Source organism: Pelecanus crispus, chromosome 3 (genome assembly GCF_030463565.1).
Source record: "Pelecanus crispus isolate bPelCri1 chromosome 3, bPelCri1.pri, whole genome shotgun sequence".
NCBI classification, from domain to species: Eukaryota; Metazoa; Chordata; class Aves; order Pelecaniformes; family Pelecanidae; genus Pelecanus; species Pelecanus crispus.
The window spans coordinates 121,663,382-121,680,941 of record NC_134645.1 but is presented as its reverse complement, the minus strand read 5'-3'; the positions used below and the strand labels follow the sequence as shown (position 1 = coordinate 121,680,941).

Sequence of the window (17,560 nt, the reverse complement as noted above, 5' to 3'; positions counted from 1 at the left end):
CTGCGTGAGTCCAGCAACTGGCTGCTGACTGAGACTCACAAGTTCCTTCTTAACAGGTCGGTGGCTGACTGGTGTGAGTCCTGCTGTGCAAGAACAGTTTCTTAGAACCGGTTAGAGCTTAGCTATAGGGAGCGTGTCCAAATCAGAAGGGAGCTGCTGAATGCCAGCTGTTGGCTTATTTTGCTGCTGAAGTCTAACTTGCTTCTGCAGCTCCCTTGCAAATAGTCAAGGTCTTCTGCAACACACGGACAAATAGCAGCACCGAGGGATCAGGTTGTGGGCGTGACCGGTCCTGCCATCTGGTGTGCACATTGTGAGATGGAGACTGGAACAGTGTCTGTTCAAGCCAGGCAGCTCTTTCTGCACAATTCCAGTGCCCTGATCAATCAGCTCTTCACAGGGGGGTGTGCCTGAAAAGGGTTGGTAGAGGTGCTGTAACTGAAGTTGGGTATGAGATTTATAATGAAATACAGCATCTGGAGGCAACAGATATCTGGGATGCGTGTATGGAAAATACAGATAGTTAGCAAAAAACCCATTTCACAAGCACTGGAGACTTCATTGTGCCGCCTCCTGGAGAAAATGTGGAGTTTACAAAAGCAATCAAGAAGGCCTGGTCTTGGATTGTTGAGTCTCAGGCTGGTTGTCATGATATGAAGGACTTAATATATGTCCTGTAGGGTAAGCTATGAGCAGATCAGCTGGGAAGCTAAAACAGAGTTTGATAGCAGGAGGCCTTACAGCTGACAGGTGTTTCTGCCACTGAAGTGTCAGCAAATGGAAAGTAACTTTTGTTGTCTTGTGCATAGACAGTTGCTATAGGATATATCCTCCTATAAAACCTTAAGTCTGGGTGGTTCCACTGCAACTTTACATAACTAATCAGAATACCTTGTCAGCTTTGTTGTTGTAAGGCTAACTATTTGTAGGTTTAAGTAGTCTCATTAAGTTTACCAACTAACCTGCTTTACCTGAGACCTTTAGTACTCCAGGGTTGTGAGCTCATCTTTTGCTGAGGTTTAAATAACTTCCTAACTGCTAGGAACCAGACGTACTGCCAGTAAACCCTTAGTTTGACACACTAGGGATTTTTGTCCGAAACTGGGATTTCACTGACCTCACATAGCACTGCAAGCAGTTTGCTCAATTTAGAAACATATATATGTGTCACTAATAGAGTGAAGATGCTTCTGTGATCCTTCAAGATCTTACAGCTTTGTCTCCTGGCTCCCTGGCACATCTTGTACTAGGTAATTGCTAGAGTTCAAGGAGGAGAAGAGGGCAACTCCCAGGATTGAGATAAGAACCTGGGTCTTCTCCTAGCCATGTGCCTGGATACTGAATGCTGTTGCACTTACTCTTGCCTGATAATAATTCCTGGAGGCAGGAAGTATTCCTGGCTGCACATTGGCTTCCTTTCCTCAGGTAAAGCAGAACAGCTCCCCTACCCCCCCAGAATACTGTGTGGCATGGTGATGAGGGCATGGTGGTGAGGTCACTTCTGACTTCTGGGAGCACATCTGCTCAGGTCAGAACACTCGTGCAGCTGTCGGGTTGCTTGTGGTAGATTTGCTGATGACACAGAGGCTGACAAGGAGCTCATTTGAAATGGGTAGTAGTTCCACCAGCCAAGTTGTATGGCATTTGTCTCCAGGAAACAGGCTTCCCTAGGACTGGAGGCACACACATGTTTTCCTGGGGCTGCTGAGAGGCATTGGTGATTCATAGTGTGCCATCAGCCTAATTTGAAGACTTGAGATGCCATAGACCACGTCACACTTTGCTATAGACATGTCTCTGATTTCTGAGCTGGGACCTGAGCTGAACGGTTGAAGTTAACGGTTGGACTTGATGATCTTAAAGGTCTTTTCTAACCTAAACGGTTCTATGAGTCTAAGATGAAAAGAGCAAGTTGTGCTCCTGTGGGACCAAAGTCCTTGAACTGCCTCTCTTGTGTCCTGACGCTGGTGTGCTGAAGGCTTGCGCTCTGTTTTGCAGTGACGGCCTCGGCAGGGGAGCGTGCAGGGTTGAGCCTCTCAGCATCCTGGCGCATGGCATGCTGCTGCGCACTGACCAGTTTGAGCTCACAGGCCTACTGAAAGAAGGCAGTCTCAAATGGGACGAATGGAGACGCTAGCTGCTTTCCAGCTCTTCCCTTAAACCCCGTCTTGGACTACATTCATCACTCTCAGGGCTGTAATGCTAACTGCTCTGCTTTACTGGGAGCTGGATTGTTTCTTAGCTTTAGGGGGAGAGGAGACTGGCTTCTCCAGCCCATGCATACTGTCAGGGAGCAATCGGCGGTCTGAAGTCCACTACTGCACTTGCCAGGAAGTCTTGGTGGTTCTGTAGTGAGTTTCACTCCAGTGACGGATATTAGGCTGCATATAAGGAAGAAATTTTTTACAATGAGGGTGGTGAGGCACTGGCACAGGTTGCCCAGAGAGGTGGTGGAGGCCCCATCCCTAGAAACATTCAAGGTCAGGTTGGCTGGGGCTCTGAGCACCCTGATCTGGTTAAAGCTGTCCCTGCTCACTGCAGGGGGTTGGGCTGGATGGCCTCTAAAGGTCCCTTCCAACCCAAAGCATTCTATGATTCTGTGACGGTTCTCAGTGCTGATCCCGTAAGACAGGGTGGGTGGGTGGCAAGAGACGGGGCAAAGAAATTAATGTACACCTAGATGCAAGCGAGACTATTTGTTCATGGCAACAGAGGACTGTGAGTGGATGGGAATAATTGGCTAAGGATAGGGACTGGTTTTGCTGGGACAGCTGTTGAAGACATAAGGTCAATGTGTTTATATTTGTTGGAGGGCAACACTACAAAGTCCAGTCTCCATGTAAGTGGCCATAACTGCTGATGACTTGTCTGAGGTGTGTTGCTCAACTTCACCTGTCTGAACTCCACAGCAGGGGCTGCGTGTATGCTCTGTTGTGAACTAGCCATGTCAGAATATGTGGTAGCCAGGGGACATGTGGCTGTGCTGCTGCAGGGCAAGGAAGAGCCAGCAGGGACCTTGGATCCTGTCACTTTTAATTTCTTCTCCCATCAGGAGGGTCATGTTTATCTGTGGTGTAGTTACTAGATGCATGGGTAGTGGGTTTTGGGCTGCTAGAGTCCTTTGCTGGATGGGTTTCCATTTCATAAAGATTTTCTGACCTGCGGCATACTCCCTTCTTTTAACCTTACTTTGTCAGGGCTCCTGGGACAGGCAGCCCACTGCTGGCTTTGTCTGAGCAATTCCCCATCTGTGCTTTTCTAAACAAGCAGATGCACTGGCTGTTGCTGTAAGACTGAATCTTCTCTGCTGGCTTTGCTACCCTGCAAAGTAAGAAGTGCTGGTGACTTTAAGTCAGAGGGTTTTAAGACAAGTTAGGTTTGTCTAGTCTTGGCTTATGCAGCTCACTGTTCATCTCTCAAGCCAGCTGAAATACATTGATATTAATTCCCCAGGATGAACTGGAGCTGTTAGCTGTATGGCCTCACTGAGCTGCACCTGCTTTGCACAACTGAGGTTATACATTGACTGTGGCTTTCTCATGCTATCTGAAGCAATGAATGCCTGAACTATCAAGTATGTTAAAGAGCTGCAGGGGAGGCTCTTTAAAGAAAAGCAGTTATAGCATAAAACTGAACTGGCTGCTTCTCATGAGGTTAGCTGTAGGGAAAAGAGCTTTCTCATTAGACTGCATCTTCAAAACACAGGCTGCCTTGAACGTGGGAGACAAAAGCTACCCCACCTTTGGCCATATTGTGACAACCCACACCTGCCACCCACCGATACAGAGTTAAGTCGAGGGCTTGTTGTGTGCCACGTCTGTGGACGTGTTGACCTGTCAGTGAGATTCAGTCATCGGCCTGGGCTGTATTGCTTGGCTGGAAGGAACAGGTTGGCATGAGTGTGTAGTAACTTACCTGTTTGAGAGATCCTCCAGGTGAAAAAGCAGGGGCACAGGCTCTAAGTCACTTCTCTGTATTGCCGAAAGACTGACCAGACTTCTAGTGGAGCTGGCTGAGAGAGGACTGGGAGGCAGCTCAGCTCTTCTGCATCAGAACTGATGTGGTGCTCTCCACGCTCCTAGCAGAGTCCACAAGTGACGTGCTGTCACTGATGCTGTGTGTGTTGCATGGCCACAAGCTTCCCTGGCTGTGGTGTCCGTAAACCTGTTGGACTCCTGCTGCCCCTGGCTTTGCTCAGCCCTCTCCCGCTGAAGGACGTGCAATATACTCCTTGTCCAGTACCAGTCAAGCACCAGTACCTAGTGCAATCGCACCAGACCTCCTGTGAAGTTCAGGTGGCTCAAGACAAAAGCAGTACTGCTTTTCTGAATAAGGCATCTATCTAGCCTTTGCTACTGTCTTTGGGAGATCAGGGAGGACTTAAAAGCACTGTTGTCAGACTTGGGAACAAACCTTATCCATCATGAACAAACTCTGCAGAAGAGAACTCTCCCTGCCAACCCCCCTCCTTGCTCCTTTCTGTGTAAACCTGCGTGGCCCTTTGAGTCAGCCTCCGATTTGCATGTTGCCTGCAGTCTGAGGGTGGTGGTGTGCATTTCCATAATGCAGGGCAGTGGCAGGGTATTTTACTGCCCCTCTGCCGCAGGGTAGGTGAATGTGTGTCAGCATCCCGGGAACCCAGGCTGTGATTCTCTATAAATTGCTTAAGCACCTGGCTGCCGTGCTCTGCCCTATGCCAATATAAACACTTGTGCATTTATGCACCGAGCAGCATTGGGGAACTGGTCCTGCTGGAAAATTCTTTGCATGGTGTTTTCTCCTTTTTTTTTTTTTTTTTTTTTTTAACCAGACCAGTTCCCTGATCTGTTTCACCATGAGACTGCACAAACAGCTATGCAGGGGATGGTTCAGGAAGCATGAAGTGACACGCTCTCGTGGGAGGTGGTAGTTTAAAGGGCCCCACTGCAGAATGTGAAACCCAACCTGATGGTGACAGGCTGGTTCATTTTTGCTCTTGGCATATTGATTGCTGTGTTTCAGCCCTACTTAATTACAAAAGTTGCCCTGTCACAGTAAGGAGAATGTAATGCTGATTGGGCAATTTTGTGGTACTTACCAGGTAAGCCTCTAGAAGTATTGTGACTGTAGCTGCTGTGCATACGGAGTAGCTGGATGCTCTTCTTGGCCACTGCATCTTGTTCAAAGGATTAGAGTATGCTTCTACAGCTGTGGCCACAAAACTTGAGAGAAAAGGAGGATCAAAGCCTAGTGGACAGTGTGCAGAGTTTACAGTCTGGTCTGTTTTGCCTAGAGTGGAACAGATCCTAAAAGCTCTCATCCTATTTTGAGTAGGTGTTGGAAGGTGTTTCACTGCCTCAAGAGCCCGAGTGCCAAGAGGTGGCTACCGTGCGATGATCAGGTGGTTCAACTGCTGTTGCAGCTAGGACCTCTCTCTCAAAGATAGTCCCCTTCTCAAGTCACCAGCCAAAAATAGAAGAGAAGGCCAGTAAGAACTCAATTGACCAAGATTTTCTAGATTTCTTTATACTAGTAAAGATCTGATAGAGAAGCAGCCAGATTAACTGGCATACTTACCTCTTGCTGGGCAAAAGAGCATCCTTTACCTTCCACGAGGGCTGCCTGACCACTTCCCTTTGGAAGGAGCGCCCTGTGAGCCACTAACCAGCCTTACTCCAGTTGACATAAACTGATGGATGGAAGGGTGGGGATGCTGAAGCCTGTTGGTAGGCAGCAAAAGTTCATTGAGGGAGGGGGGAAATGACATAATCTGAAATAGGGAGGGCAGATAGTTGTAATGCTTTGAACAGCCTTGGTTGGAACACTAGCCAGGGATAAAAGTACTGCTTAAATACAGGCTTTCCAGTCCATGGACTGTTCGTGGGACAGTTTGTAGCTGTCCTTCTGCTCTTTGGCCTGTGCTGTTAGTCTGCATCTTTGGCTCTTCTAGGAAGAGAACTGCTTCATTAACATGCAGGGTCACCAAGCAGCACTGGTGCTTATCTTGAGCAGTGGAGTAACAGGAGAAACAACTGGAGGAGCATTTAGCTGAGATAGTGCCACACTGCTACTGACTTCTGATGTAGCAGGCTTGCACACAAGCTTCACTTCTGACTTGCCATATAAAAGCATCAGTTCTGTTTCACCTACTCCAGAATTTATGGCTGACTGTTAAAACTAAAGGTGTGCATGGTCAAGTTAATGCTAGCAGTGTGAACGCTTGCAGAAGAAGGGGGTAAGGTGAGGAGGCTGGTGGGTTTTTTTTGTTGTTGTTTTTTTTGGGTTTGTTCCTACCCCCCCTTAACCATTTAAGCTGTCTGCAAACCATGGACATCTGGGATTGGACTTAATCATGCGTGGGCTATTAACTGCAGAATATCAAGGTTTAACAAAGCTATAATTTCTTTCAGCAGGTGGTTTTGTCTTCCCACACACTAGTATCAGTATTTTGAGGTTAGAAGCTTTTCAGGCTGCTCTGCCTCCAATAGCTTTTCTGTTAGCAGGACTAGCTCTGCTCTTCAATATATAGAAAAAGGTGAAAGACAAACCTTTCTGTTTATTTTAGAGCTGTTCAAATCCTTGTGAAAGTCGTTGTCTAGATGCTCCAGTGTCAAACTAGACAGCAAATGCTTGTCTTGTTCTTATATGTCTCTCTTAAACAAGAGCAAACCATTGGTTTTGCTTCCCATAAAGTTGGAAGAACCTTGCAGGATGCTTAGGGAGGTGTTTGAGGTGGGAGAGAGCTCATTACAGCTCATTCCTTTTCGGCTGAATAAGAAGGATTTATTAGGAGAAACAAATGTGCAAATTTAACAGCATTATTCAGATAATGGAGGATTTGAACGGTTTTTGACACTGCTGTAATAGGCTGATCGCTAACTAGGATTAATAAGAGTGGGATATAAATCATCCCTAATCTAGTTTAGGGCTTGTAGCAGCTTGTGGCAAAGACAATGTTTTTTGCTTACCTCAAAGACCAGTTTTAAAACAGCTTCTTCCTTCTACATATATTATGGCTGTAAATTAAAGAAATGTGGTTCCCAGTTTGGGCAGGGTGAGATCAACTAATAAACTCCAAATCTCCCTCTCATCATGAGAGAGTACTTCAGATCTGTGCTCTAGCAGGAGGGAACTCTGGCAGCTGATGGGATAAGCACAGAAAGATTCACGTACTAAGACTGCGACCAAGATGAAGACTGAAAAATAGTTAGAAACGATGCTTTTTTTGGAGAGGGGGAAAAGAGAAAAAAAAAAGTCTGGAGTCTGTCAGACTTCTGGAGCCAATAGTATTGTTAATGAGTTGTGAAAGCCTGGCCCATTCTTGATTAAATTGAAGATGCTGCTAAGCAGCTTTCTGGTTGTCCCAGCAGAACTGAATAACTATTGTTCTGCAACAATACAGCGCTCAGCAAGAGCAGAGGCTAACAGTCTCCCCAGGGTTTCCCCTAAACAGGCTGCTTTGATACCTGGGGAAGGGACTTAGGGAAGGGGGTCTTCCACTGGTTAGTAGGAACTGGTTAATGCATATTAAAAATGCTGTTAAAAATTTTACCCTTCACATGCAACCAAATTCAGTGATGCCAAATAAAAGGGCTAGGCAAGTATTTCTAATCAGAAGTTTTTGACTAGAATACATGAGATACCATCAGAGACCCTTCAAAGGATCCACTACCTGAACTTAAATGCGTTCATCCAGCTTCTCTGGCATCAGTTACAATGTGAATGGTCCACAAATAGTCTCAGTGGACTGAAAAATAAACTAGATGATGATGGAAGTAATTTCTAAAAGCACGTCCACATTAACTGATTATATCTAACAGTCTGCAAAAAAAATTTTGAGCTAAAGTAATGCAAAGTTGTTGGTAGAGCAATCTTGCTTTAAGCTGGAATTTATTTTCAGCTCTTTCATATGATAGCACAACCTGGTGATTTAATCCGTGTTCTGCGCCCTTAATCCTCTTGACTAATCAAAACCTTTCTCATTGGTGTAACTCAGCTGCAATAAAAGGTCATGGAAGAGCCTTGACCATGAGGTGTCTGTTGTCCGAACAGCACGGTCTGTCTTCCTGATGCAAACCCAAATTAGTTCAATCCCTTCCGATGCTGTCTTGAGTCAGTGTTTCATGTTAACCTTGCTGTGTCTGAAATCCTTCAGCAGCAGATCATTATAGAAGCATGACCTTTCTGCAGGACTTGTGTTTTGTGGTGCCATAAGGAAAGGCCTTTCATGTCTACTAAAGCTATAGTCTGTGGAGGAAGAAGTGTAGTCTTTATATAACCGTACAGTTAAATAAATTAGGCAAATGTTCCTTAATGCCCATGTGTCATGAAATTGGATGATGTCATGAAGTTACATCACTCTCTGGATATTCTGCATGGTATCCACATGTGCATAATCCTATACTGTCCCTTGAGTATTTGGGGGAAAGAAAGTCCTTCTCAGATCCCAGGCCTCAAACTACCTGGTCAAAGGGAGATACTGCAACTCCCAGAGGAGCAGCTTGGGACAGGACCCTTTGGGATAACTAGTAGAAGGACACATTTAGTGCAACTTCACTGAATACTCATATAAAGCTGTGGAAAGCAGACTTTAATCCTGAATCATGTTTTCTACTGTTCTCATGAAGTACAGTAGGCAGCCTCAGGGGACAGGAACTGGTCTGAGTCCACCTTTGTGTTTGCAGGGTGGCTGCTGAGCAGCAGCTGGGCAGCTCTATACTGGAACAGCATGGGTCTCCATTGGTTTAGACTGGGGTGCACTGGACTTTCCTCCTCTGAGGAGGACCTAGCTATCCCTGCTAAGATACAGAAATCAAACTAGGATTCAAACAAGTACATGACAAAGGCTATGGAGAAGCAGAACGTGCAGCAGCCTGGGAAGAGGCTAAAAGCTCAGGTGTGAGGGGGAATGTAAGGGTAGTCTGGCTGAACATGCTGGATAACAAGAAAGGAAGCGTGGCATGACTGAACAAGCCTCATCCATTAACACCACAAGGGGAAGGGGTGCTGGCTTGGCAGTCAGGATCAAGAGTTGCTATTTCATTTCCTGGCAGTCTGTGATCCTTTCAGGAGTGTTCCTAAGGTCTGCAGATCATCAAATCTGTCCAGGTGTCCTTGGAAATCTTGTATGAGCTAAACCTGAATCTTCAGATTTGGGGGGAAGTTAGTCTCAATCCTAGATAAGGCTTTATGGTGACATGTCTTAAACTGTATCAGCAGTCCTTTTCTTCAATACAAAGCTGGAGAGATTGCTTTCTAGCTGCTTCATGGTAGAGTCTTCCCAGTGGGAGGAGAATGCACTCCCCCTTTTGCACTCAAAACCAAGCTGGGTGAGAGAACAAAGGATTGTGCTTGCCACTGCTAGTGCAAGAAAGGAGGGAGAAAAATGGTCCCTTAGCCCCCCATCAACCAAAATGGTGCAATTTCTGAAGTCTGACTTCACTTCTGAACGTGCTGGAAAGGGCGCTCAAGGGAGCGGAGTTTGGGAAACCTGGCAGTTCTTTCCATATTCTTTCTGCACCAACAGTTCATACTCTTCAATATTTGAAGTGTAGTGAGATCAGCTTGTGCAAGTCGCTGACCTTTGACACAAGAAGGAAAACATACAGGAAGTACTTATCTGACCAACTTTCCATGGATGAGTGCAAAAGCATAGTGTAAACAAGCGGGGACAAATCTAAAAATCCAAATTACTGCATGACATGCAGCAAACAAAAGATTGAAGGGCAATTTCTTCTTAGAAATTACTGTAGAAATATGCTTGCAGAAGCTTGACGAAAAGTGGTTTGGTTTGTTTTTTTTTCCAGTAAAGAAGAAAAGTGCTAAAAAGTTTAATGTCTATATGAGGTTTTTTCTTCTTACTTTTTTGTTATTTAAAAAAAAATCATCTCTAACTACAATGATTGCCTAGAAGGGGTAAGATGTTGGGCCTGATTAGGCTGGTGGCAGCTTGCATACTTTGTCTTCAGAGAGGTCGAATCTAATGGGCTAGTTAACCACCTTGGAAACTAGTTGTTCTATGGAAATGTGGGGAATGGGTAAGGTATTAAGGAAGAGAAAACTGGATAAACCTGGTATCTTAAATGAATGAAAAGGCAATAGGACCAATAAATACAGCCATGTAGATAATAAAGTGACAATGAGAGAGCTCAGCTGCTTTGTTTGACAGATCATACTAGTGCTGACTAACTTCTTCCTAGGATGAAAATGAGTGTTACAGTCATTTTTAAGTGACACTGTTAATGCAAGCTAGAGAAATACAGTGGGCCTGGGTGCAGAGCTGGCAAGAACGTATGTTCTTGTTTTTACATAATAAAATGAGATTTCACACTGATAAAACCATGATCAGCTTGGATGGTGCAATGCAGTATCTCCTAAACTTGCAGATGGGGCAGTGCTGGAAAGGGATGACAGGGCCATCTTGAGGATGGGATAGAAGTCAAAATTCTGGAAACAGGGAATGTAGTTGGGTGGGGAAAGATGAAATTCAGAAGTGACTTATAGGGCTTTGGTTTGAAATCTGAGGAGGGAGAATGACTGGGTAGGTAATGGGAGCCCTGCAGAAATAAACCTGGGGCTAGTCGTGAGCTGAGAGTCAAGCATGATGTACTGATAGGAACAGTAAGCGTATACAGCAGAGGCCAATAAGATGCATGAAGTAATCACTCTGCTTTATTTACTGCTGTCTTTGGATATCCGGAACAGCTTTGAATGTTGTTTGTTATGACAAACAGGTGCAGTAGAACAGGGGCTTGGCCTCTTGTTTTGGCAACTGAACTTCTGTGCTGGTTAGTGTACTCCTTACAGCCCTGAGCTTTCTCCATTTATGCTTCATTCTCCTACATGGAAGGCTGGCTTCTATCTCCGGATTTAGTCTGAGCACCCACACTTAAAAGAACGGAATCTCATTCTACTTCCAGTTAGATGCTGTAGTTTCAGATATGTGAACAGTGCTGGAAGGCCTTAAAAAGGTAGAGAAGCCAAATTACTTTGTCCCCGCTTCTTTTCTGCTCCTTAGAAGTAATGCAGTAATTCACAGATGAAGTGGTTAGTAGATAGTGAAGACATGAGCAGTCAGAACCTGAAGCAGAATGGTTATGTGTGTAAGGACTGAACATTGGCTGCTACCGGGATGCAGCTCTGAACAGATTCCTTGCTTGCTTCTTTCCCAAAGCAAGGGCAGCCTGGAAGCAGCGCAGAGAAGGGAGACAGCAAGACTGACCTTTCCAACACCAAACAGACTAACCAGAACTACTCTTTTGGGGAGGGCAGATGGAATGAAGACAGACAAGAAAATGCAATCTGAACAAAGAAAGTTTGTGTAACCTGCAGGAGCCCTTAGAGGACTCTGCACAGGCAACATGATAACTTTAAGTAATCTCATCACTAACACACTTTTTCCCCTTCTCTTCAAAGCAAACTACAAATCTGAACCTTCCTCCTGAAGATCTTGATTCGTCTGGTGATGATGACGATGCGTTCTCAGGTTCAGGTGCAGGTGAGTTATTAGCACTTGTAGTGTTAGTGCTTGATCCTTCCAGAATGTGGCAATCAAGATCTTGATGAGCATCCAAGCTGAAAGGGAGGGAAAGAGGAATCACACACACACACCTCCACCCCAGAATGTGAGAGTTGGAAACGGAGGAAGAGCCTAATCTATTAATCTTGTATTACTTCAGATACTAACAATTAGCAGAAAATGAGTTGTAGGAGACTTGAAAGGGAGCAGAAGCAGGTATACTCCATGTCACTGCTAATATGAAATACTGCGTGAAGAATGTTATGAAACTGGAGTGATTCTTTACTTGTGGGGAAGAGATACTGTAAGAAGGGCCTTTGTCCTCTCTTATGAGCTGGTAGGAGATAGCATTTGAGGGTGCGTAAGCCCTAACCTGCCAACATACATCAAGTGCAAATTTTATCTGTCATCAGATGTGCAAGTTCCCACGGGCCATAATTTTTTAAAAGCAGAATAAAGGATTTTTAGGGTGGGGGGAAAAAGTCTGTCAGAATGATTACTAAACTGCACGAGAGAGACCTTTGGTGTTCAAGTGCTGAAGTTGAGGAGATGCTACTGAGGAAAGAGCAAGCTATTGGAAGGTAAAGCATGGTATCCTTCTGCTTCCTTCCAGTCACATGCCTGTATTTTAGATTCAATTCTGCAGGAATAAGACTCTGAAATTGGTGCCAAATGTGCCAGTGACTAAAGGTGTTGAGTATGGGTGACCGCTCTGAATCACATAAAAGATATTTATGGGAAAAAGAGTCAGATAACCATCCTGAGCAACCAGTGTACTGAAAACAGACGTCCCCCTTGTCGACCTGTCCGCAAACAGACAAGCACTTGTGCCTTGGAGAGAAGCAGATGACTAACAAAGTATTGCTGAATAGCGCATTGGTCTGCCCCTTCGTTATTCCACTGAAAAAGATAAGGAGTTACAAACTGAACTGCTGTTGTTATGAAAATTGGCTATGCAGGTTAGGTATCCTCTGTAGACTACCATCCTGAAGATATTATTAATAGGTCTCTTAATTAACTGGCCAAGGATAATTGTTTTTTTGTTTTGCAGGTCCCCTGACCGACCAGTCTCACACCTGGAGAATCCCAGGAGAACCGACTAATTCCTCATTACTGGCAACACCAATGGATTTCAAGGAACAACCATTTCCTGGGACTGAGAGCCGAACTGAAAAGGAAGTAATATCTCCTTCTGCAACTAGCACTGTAGTGACAGAGGAGCCAGTTGTAGCTGTGAAGGACGAAGTACCCATCCTGGGCTCACCTGATGAGAAACCGACAAATGATGTGGATACAACAACAGTGAGAAGCCCCACTACTCACTTTCCTTCAGTGGTTCATGTAACTCCTTCAGAACCCTCAAGCACGGTCCACGAGCTTGAACCTAAAATCCCTAGCTCTGATGTGCCAGACACTAAAGATGTGCCTGAGCTCCACTCTACCATCCATCATGAGGGAGACGTCACTGCCACCCCCACAACAACAGCTCCGAAAGACGTTGTTCCTACACATGAGGAGGTTTCTGAAGATGGCTCTGGAGACCCGGTGAGGACTAACAGCTTTGACACCCTTTCCAGGGAGTTGACTTTAGTAGTTTGTAGTAAGTTGGTTTTGCAGGAAAGGGTGGTAATTTGTCAAAAACGATTGATTTAATAGGTTGTATTGGCAGAGGGTTTTAGATGAGAAAAAACAAAACTGCAGAAAGTCTCCTGTAGCACACATGATGAGAAACATGAATAACCTGCCTTGTATATCCCAACAGGGAGACTTCATCTTGACTACAGATGAGGATTTGGTCCCCACCCAGAACTCAGAAGTACTGGCTGACTCTGGAAGGAATGCCAAAGCAGCAGGAGCCGCAGGAATTATGGACAGAAAAGAAGTTCTTGGAGGTACCCGATATTCTGGATTTCTAGTTGGTAAAAGCAGACTCTTGTAGGAGTCTTCCAGGCAGCAGAAGCCGCAGTTCTGCAAGTACATCTCTGAGCATGAAAGCCAACCTCTTACATTAGACCTCTGAAATGAGGGTGGTGATTCATGATTCTGTGTTGTCAAAACCCTAACAGGGGCAAATACTAATCTGCTAATAGCAAAGCAGCCGCTGCTAGTTACCTGAAATTTTATGTTTAAACCTATTTCTTCACTCCTCTCAAAAACTACAGTAAAACTGCTCTGATGGTGCCTGGGTCAGATTACTGGAGTTGAACAACGTAGCCCTGCATGCTTTGCAGCATGGGCCGGTGGGAGATCTGTTTCTTTTAGGCTTACTGCATGTAGATGAGCAGGCTTTTGGTAATGGCCAGATGACCAGTTTGGCAGGGGGCAAAAGGGCAAATTAATTTCTGGAAGTCATGAAGTCAGGGACTGCACAGTAAGGAACAATCTGGAACTTACAATCACACTGGCATTGTCTGGTGAGGCGTCTAGAGTAATTTGTGGCTTTTTCCCCTTTCTAGGTGTTATTGCTGGAGGACTAGTAGGCTTGGTGTTTGCGGTGTTTCTAGTTGCGTTTATGCTGTACAGAATGAAGAAAAAAGACGAAGGCAGCTATTCACTGGATGAACCAAAACAGTCTAATGGAGGATACCAAAAACCACACAAACAAGAGGAATTCTATGCATAAACACTGATCTTCAGGACACTTCTTATTCCATCTTTCTTGGACTCTTCTCTCCCTGCACGTGGACCTCCTAGTGTGCTTTGCATTAAACTTAAGCCATATGATCATTGGGTTAATTGCCCTTAACACTTTGCCATTGGAAATTTTGTAACTACAAAGTAGATCTGGATTCACTGAACACTCCCTGCTTTCTTGCACAACTTTTTTTTTTTTATTTTATTTTTTTTAAACAGAAGTGGGACTGCAAGTTCCTAAACTCACTTTGGTTTATCTAAAGACTGCTGGGGCAGGCGGTGGGGAGAAGATAAGGGAGCACTGTATGTATAAACCTCTGGATATTTAGGGGAAGGGCTAGCAAGAATAAACAATTATCAGTGCTCAAATGCTGTATAGCAGGGATTCTTCTTACTTAACTCATAGATGTGTTTTAAGTGTAACAAATGGCTGCGCTGTGCAGACGTTTGGTACACTGCAATCCTCTAGCTCTTACTAACTGCCATATTTGGAGCACTTAATGCTTACGGAACATCAAGCTGAGCATGATTTCTAGTGAAATGAGGTGTGAGGGCCAGGGTAAGCAAATGACTGTCATGTGGTTTAAAATAACTTATATTTTGGAAACATTATCCCATACTCAGAACCAGCTCCTAAGCAGTTGGTGCATACACTAACACAAAACAAACCCCAAAGACCCCAAAACTAAGTGGAGAGTTCATTTTTACCAATAGCATTGGGCTGTCCCACTACCCTCTTGCTCCTTCTAGGCTTAGGTAAGAAAGAGATTTTTCTAAACAGTCTCATCTCAGACATTCCCTCTTCGTAGATGCCGAATCTAGGCTGGGCTGTCGTGCTGCAAATACTCTTATCCTGCGCTACCATGTAGTCGCCAGGTGACTGATGGCGTGTTGTAGCTCCTACCTCTCTGTGCACTGTTTATAGTGGTTGTCTCGGAAGGTGGTCTGCTGTCTATGCCACAGAATGCCTTGGCACACAGGGGTGGAAGGTAGAAAGCAGCATATCATGACTTCGTAGCTAAGGGGTAGAGAAGCGTAGCATCTGAAACAAGCCTTATGAAGACTAAGTGTAGATGGCCTTAAATATGTACAACAGTTGGTGTGCTTAACTCTCATGACTCCGGAATGGCTCTCCAGAAGCTGTTCCTGCACTTTGGAGAGAAGCAACTCCAGGGATGTCAGACTAGTAAGGGATGAAAAGCACCTCCTGAGGAAAGTCCGGATGCCTGAAGCTGTTGGTGGTCAACATTCTGTCAGATGCAAGGCACTGAGGCCTCATTGAGGGTCTGGAGTTCTCCAGAGTATCTCAAATGGAGTGAGAAGAAAAGTGTGGTGTTCTGCACAAGCCTTACTTCTCTGCCTTTGGTTAGCTTCTTGCAAGTTCAGTTCCTCATCACTCGGTGCAGAAGGTATGGGGTGGGTGGAGGAGTGTTTACAACTGATGTAAATATTTGTACTGTTGAGCCAGAGGGAATGATTGGAGAATATTGCAACAGTTGGCACAAATGTTGCACATTAACAGTAAAATTTAAAAACCTGTGTAATTTAAATGAAGTATAAAACACTCCTGAGCTGCTACACAGCTAAAACTGGTGCCTTCTCTGCAAACCCAAGAGAAAAAAAACCTCCTTGATTCCAAACTCTTCTTTATGCACAAGGAAAACTTGTGCATACGTGTAGCTGGCTATTTTTAAGTAAAGCTGCAAAGTCCATTATGTCTTTTTTTTTTTTAATTGAATGAATTTTTACAGGTTAATGCAATGACCAAATGGTGTTAATTTCAGCTGTAATTCTTTGCTTTGTATAGGAATGTAGAAATGTTGTTTGATAGGTTTATCAGTGAAAAGGTTCTTGTAAAGCACAGGAAGACAAAGTGCTAAACTTCAGTTGTACCTCACAACCTTGCTAGGGGGAAAGGAAAGAAACCTGTATATTTTGGTAGTCTAAACTGACAGTTTGTGAAACAAACATGACATTCTGTGTTATTTAAGTGGTACAAATGAAATATGAGTTCTAACAGAAGATGCAACATTTGGTTATCTGTATGCCGTGTAAAGGTATACTGCAATAAATGGCATTTTGGCAAGAATGTGTCTGATCTGTGAAAACTGCTGTATATAATACTTCACAAAGCAGATGTGGTTTTTAAGACTGCCCAGGTCTTTAAGGAAGTTGGATTCCAAGTATGAAATGTAATTTTGGTGCTAAACATATGGAGGTTCAGCTCAGAATTTGAAGGCTGTGAGTGTGGCCTGCTTCCCTCTGACCCTGCCCTGGATGTCTGGGTTGTGGTAAGCTGCTCTGCCCTCAGGCAGTGGTGTGGGACATAAATGGGCTGTAGTGGGGACTTGGATGAAATCTCTTATGTCAGAGCCCTGCAGCATTTCATGCTGGTTCCGATTTTGGGAGCTCTCCTTGCTTGTGCAGTATGTCACCATCCCCAAAAGGTGAAAAAAAAAGCTGTAAATCTTCCACAGGGCTCCCTCTTGCTACCTGTCTTCTGCCTCCAGGTGTTTGAGAGCAGGGAGGGCTGCAGGAAGGGCAGCTCCAAGTCTTTCTATTTAAAATGTACTTCCCAAGACAAATTTGGAGATTGTACCTCCAAGGAGGGAGAATGGAGCAGACCTGTCCTAAGTATTGATGCTGTACAGCATCAGTTACTCTGGGGTGCTGCGGCTTGTGTGGGAGGAGATGGAGTAAAACAGAAGTAGAGGAAAATGTCCTTCACAAAATAGGGAAGTCAAAAGCTGCTGCCTGTCTGGGTGAGTCTTACTGCAGCTTATACAATATTTTTTTTTTTTTTACAAGGCTTTGAGCTGTAAGAAACTGACTTCTTTTGTTCTGTAAAGTAGCCACTGTATTTTTAGTTTATAATCTCCTCTTGCTTACACTGGAAGCATGTGGGCTATGTGTTTACCATCAGAAAATATTCAGAGGAATCTTGGTAATCAGAAGGTTTTGAGATCGGGCAAAAGGATTGAAGGATTGAATTTAGAAGACTTTGCTTTCATAGCTAAACAAAACTGGAAAGTGCTTTCTAACCGCATGCCAACTTTGCCACTCCCTTAAACTGGGTAAAAGACTAAGACCGGAACTGACTTTTGCATAGCAGTGTCTTGCCTGCTACGAATTCTCTTCCTTGGGGGTTCCCAAGACTTTTGCTTCCACTTTTCTGGTCAGTGATAATGTGGGAAGTTAAGGTGACAGGGAAGGAAAAAATGAATTGCTGAGGAAAGTGGGAAATTTCTGTGTGAAAACCCTTACAAGTGAAACACAGTGTCTGATCCTCAGTGTGCACTTGAGAGAAACTCTTTTGTACTAAGAGAGAATGATCTATAGGAGGGACAGTCTGCCTCTATTCTGGCACAGGGTAGCCTGGGTGTTCCCGAGTCACGTTTTTGTTCACTCTGCTTCCTGACTTTCTTCTTC

The 17,560-nt window shown here is 44.6% G+C and overlaps 1 protein-coding gene across 1 annotated transcript; it reads left to right on the top strand.

Annotated features, from left to right (window-relative positions):
* Positions 1 to 8,827: 8,827 nt before the first annotated feature.
* Positions 8,828 to 14,120, top strand: SDC1 (syndecan 1). The gene is made up of 5 exons (XM_009487705.2): positions 8,828 to 8,875; positions 11,395 to 11,476; positions 12,549 to 13,042; positions 13,260 to 13,389; positions 13,954 to 14,120. The coding sequence occupies exons 1-5, from the start codon at positions 8,828 to 8,830 to the stop codon at positions 14,118 to 14,120; spliced, it is 921 nt and encodes a 306-aa protein (XP_009485980.2).
* Positions 14,121 to 17,560: the final 3,440 nt, after the last annotated feature.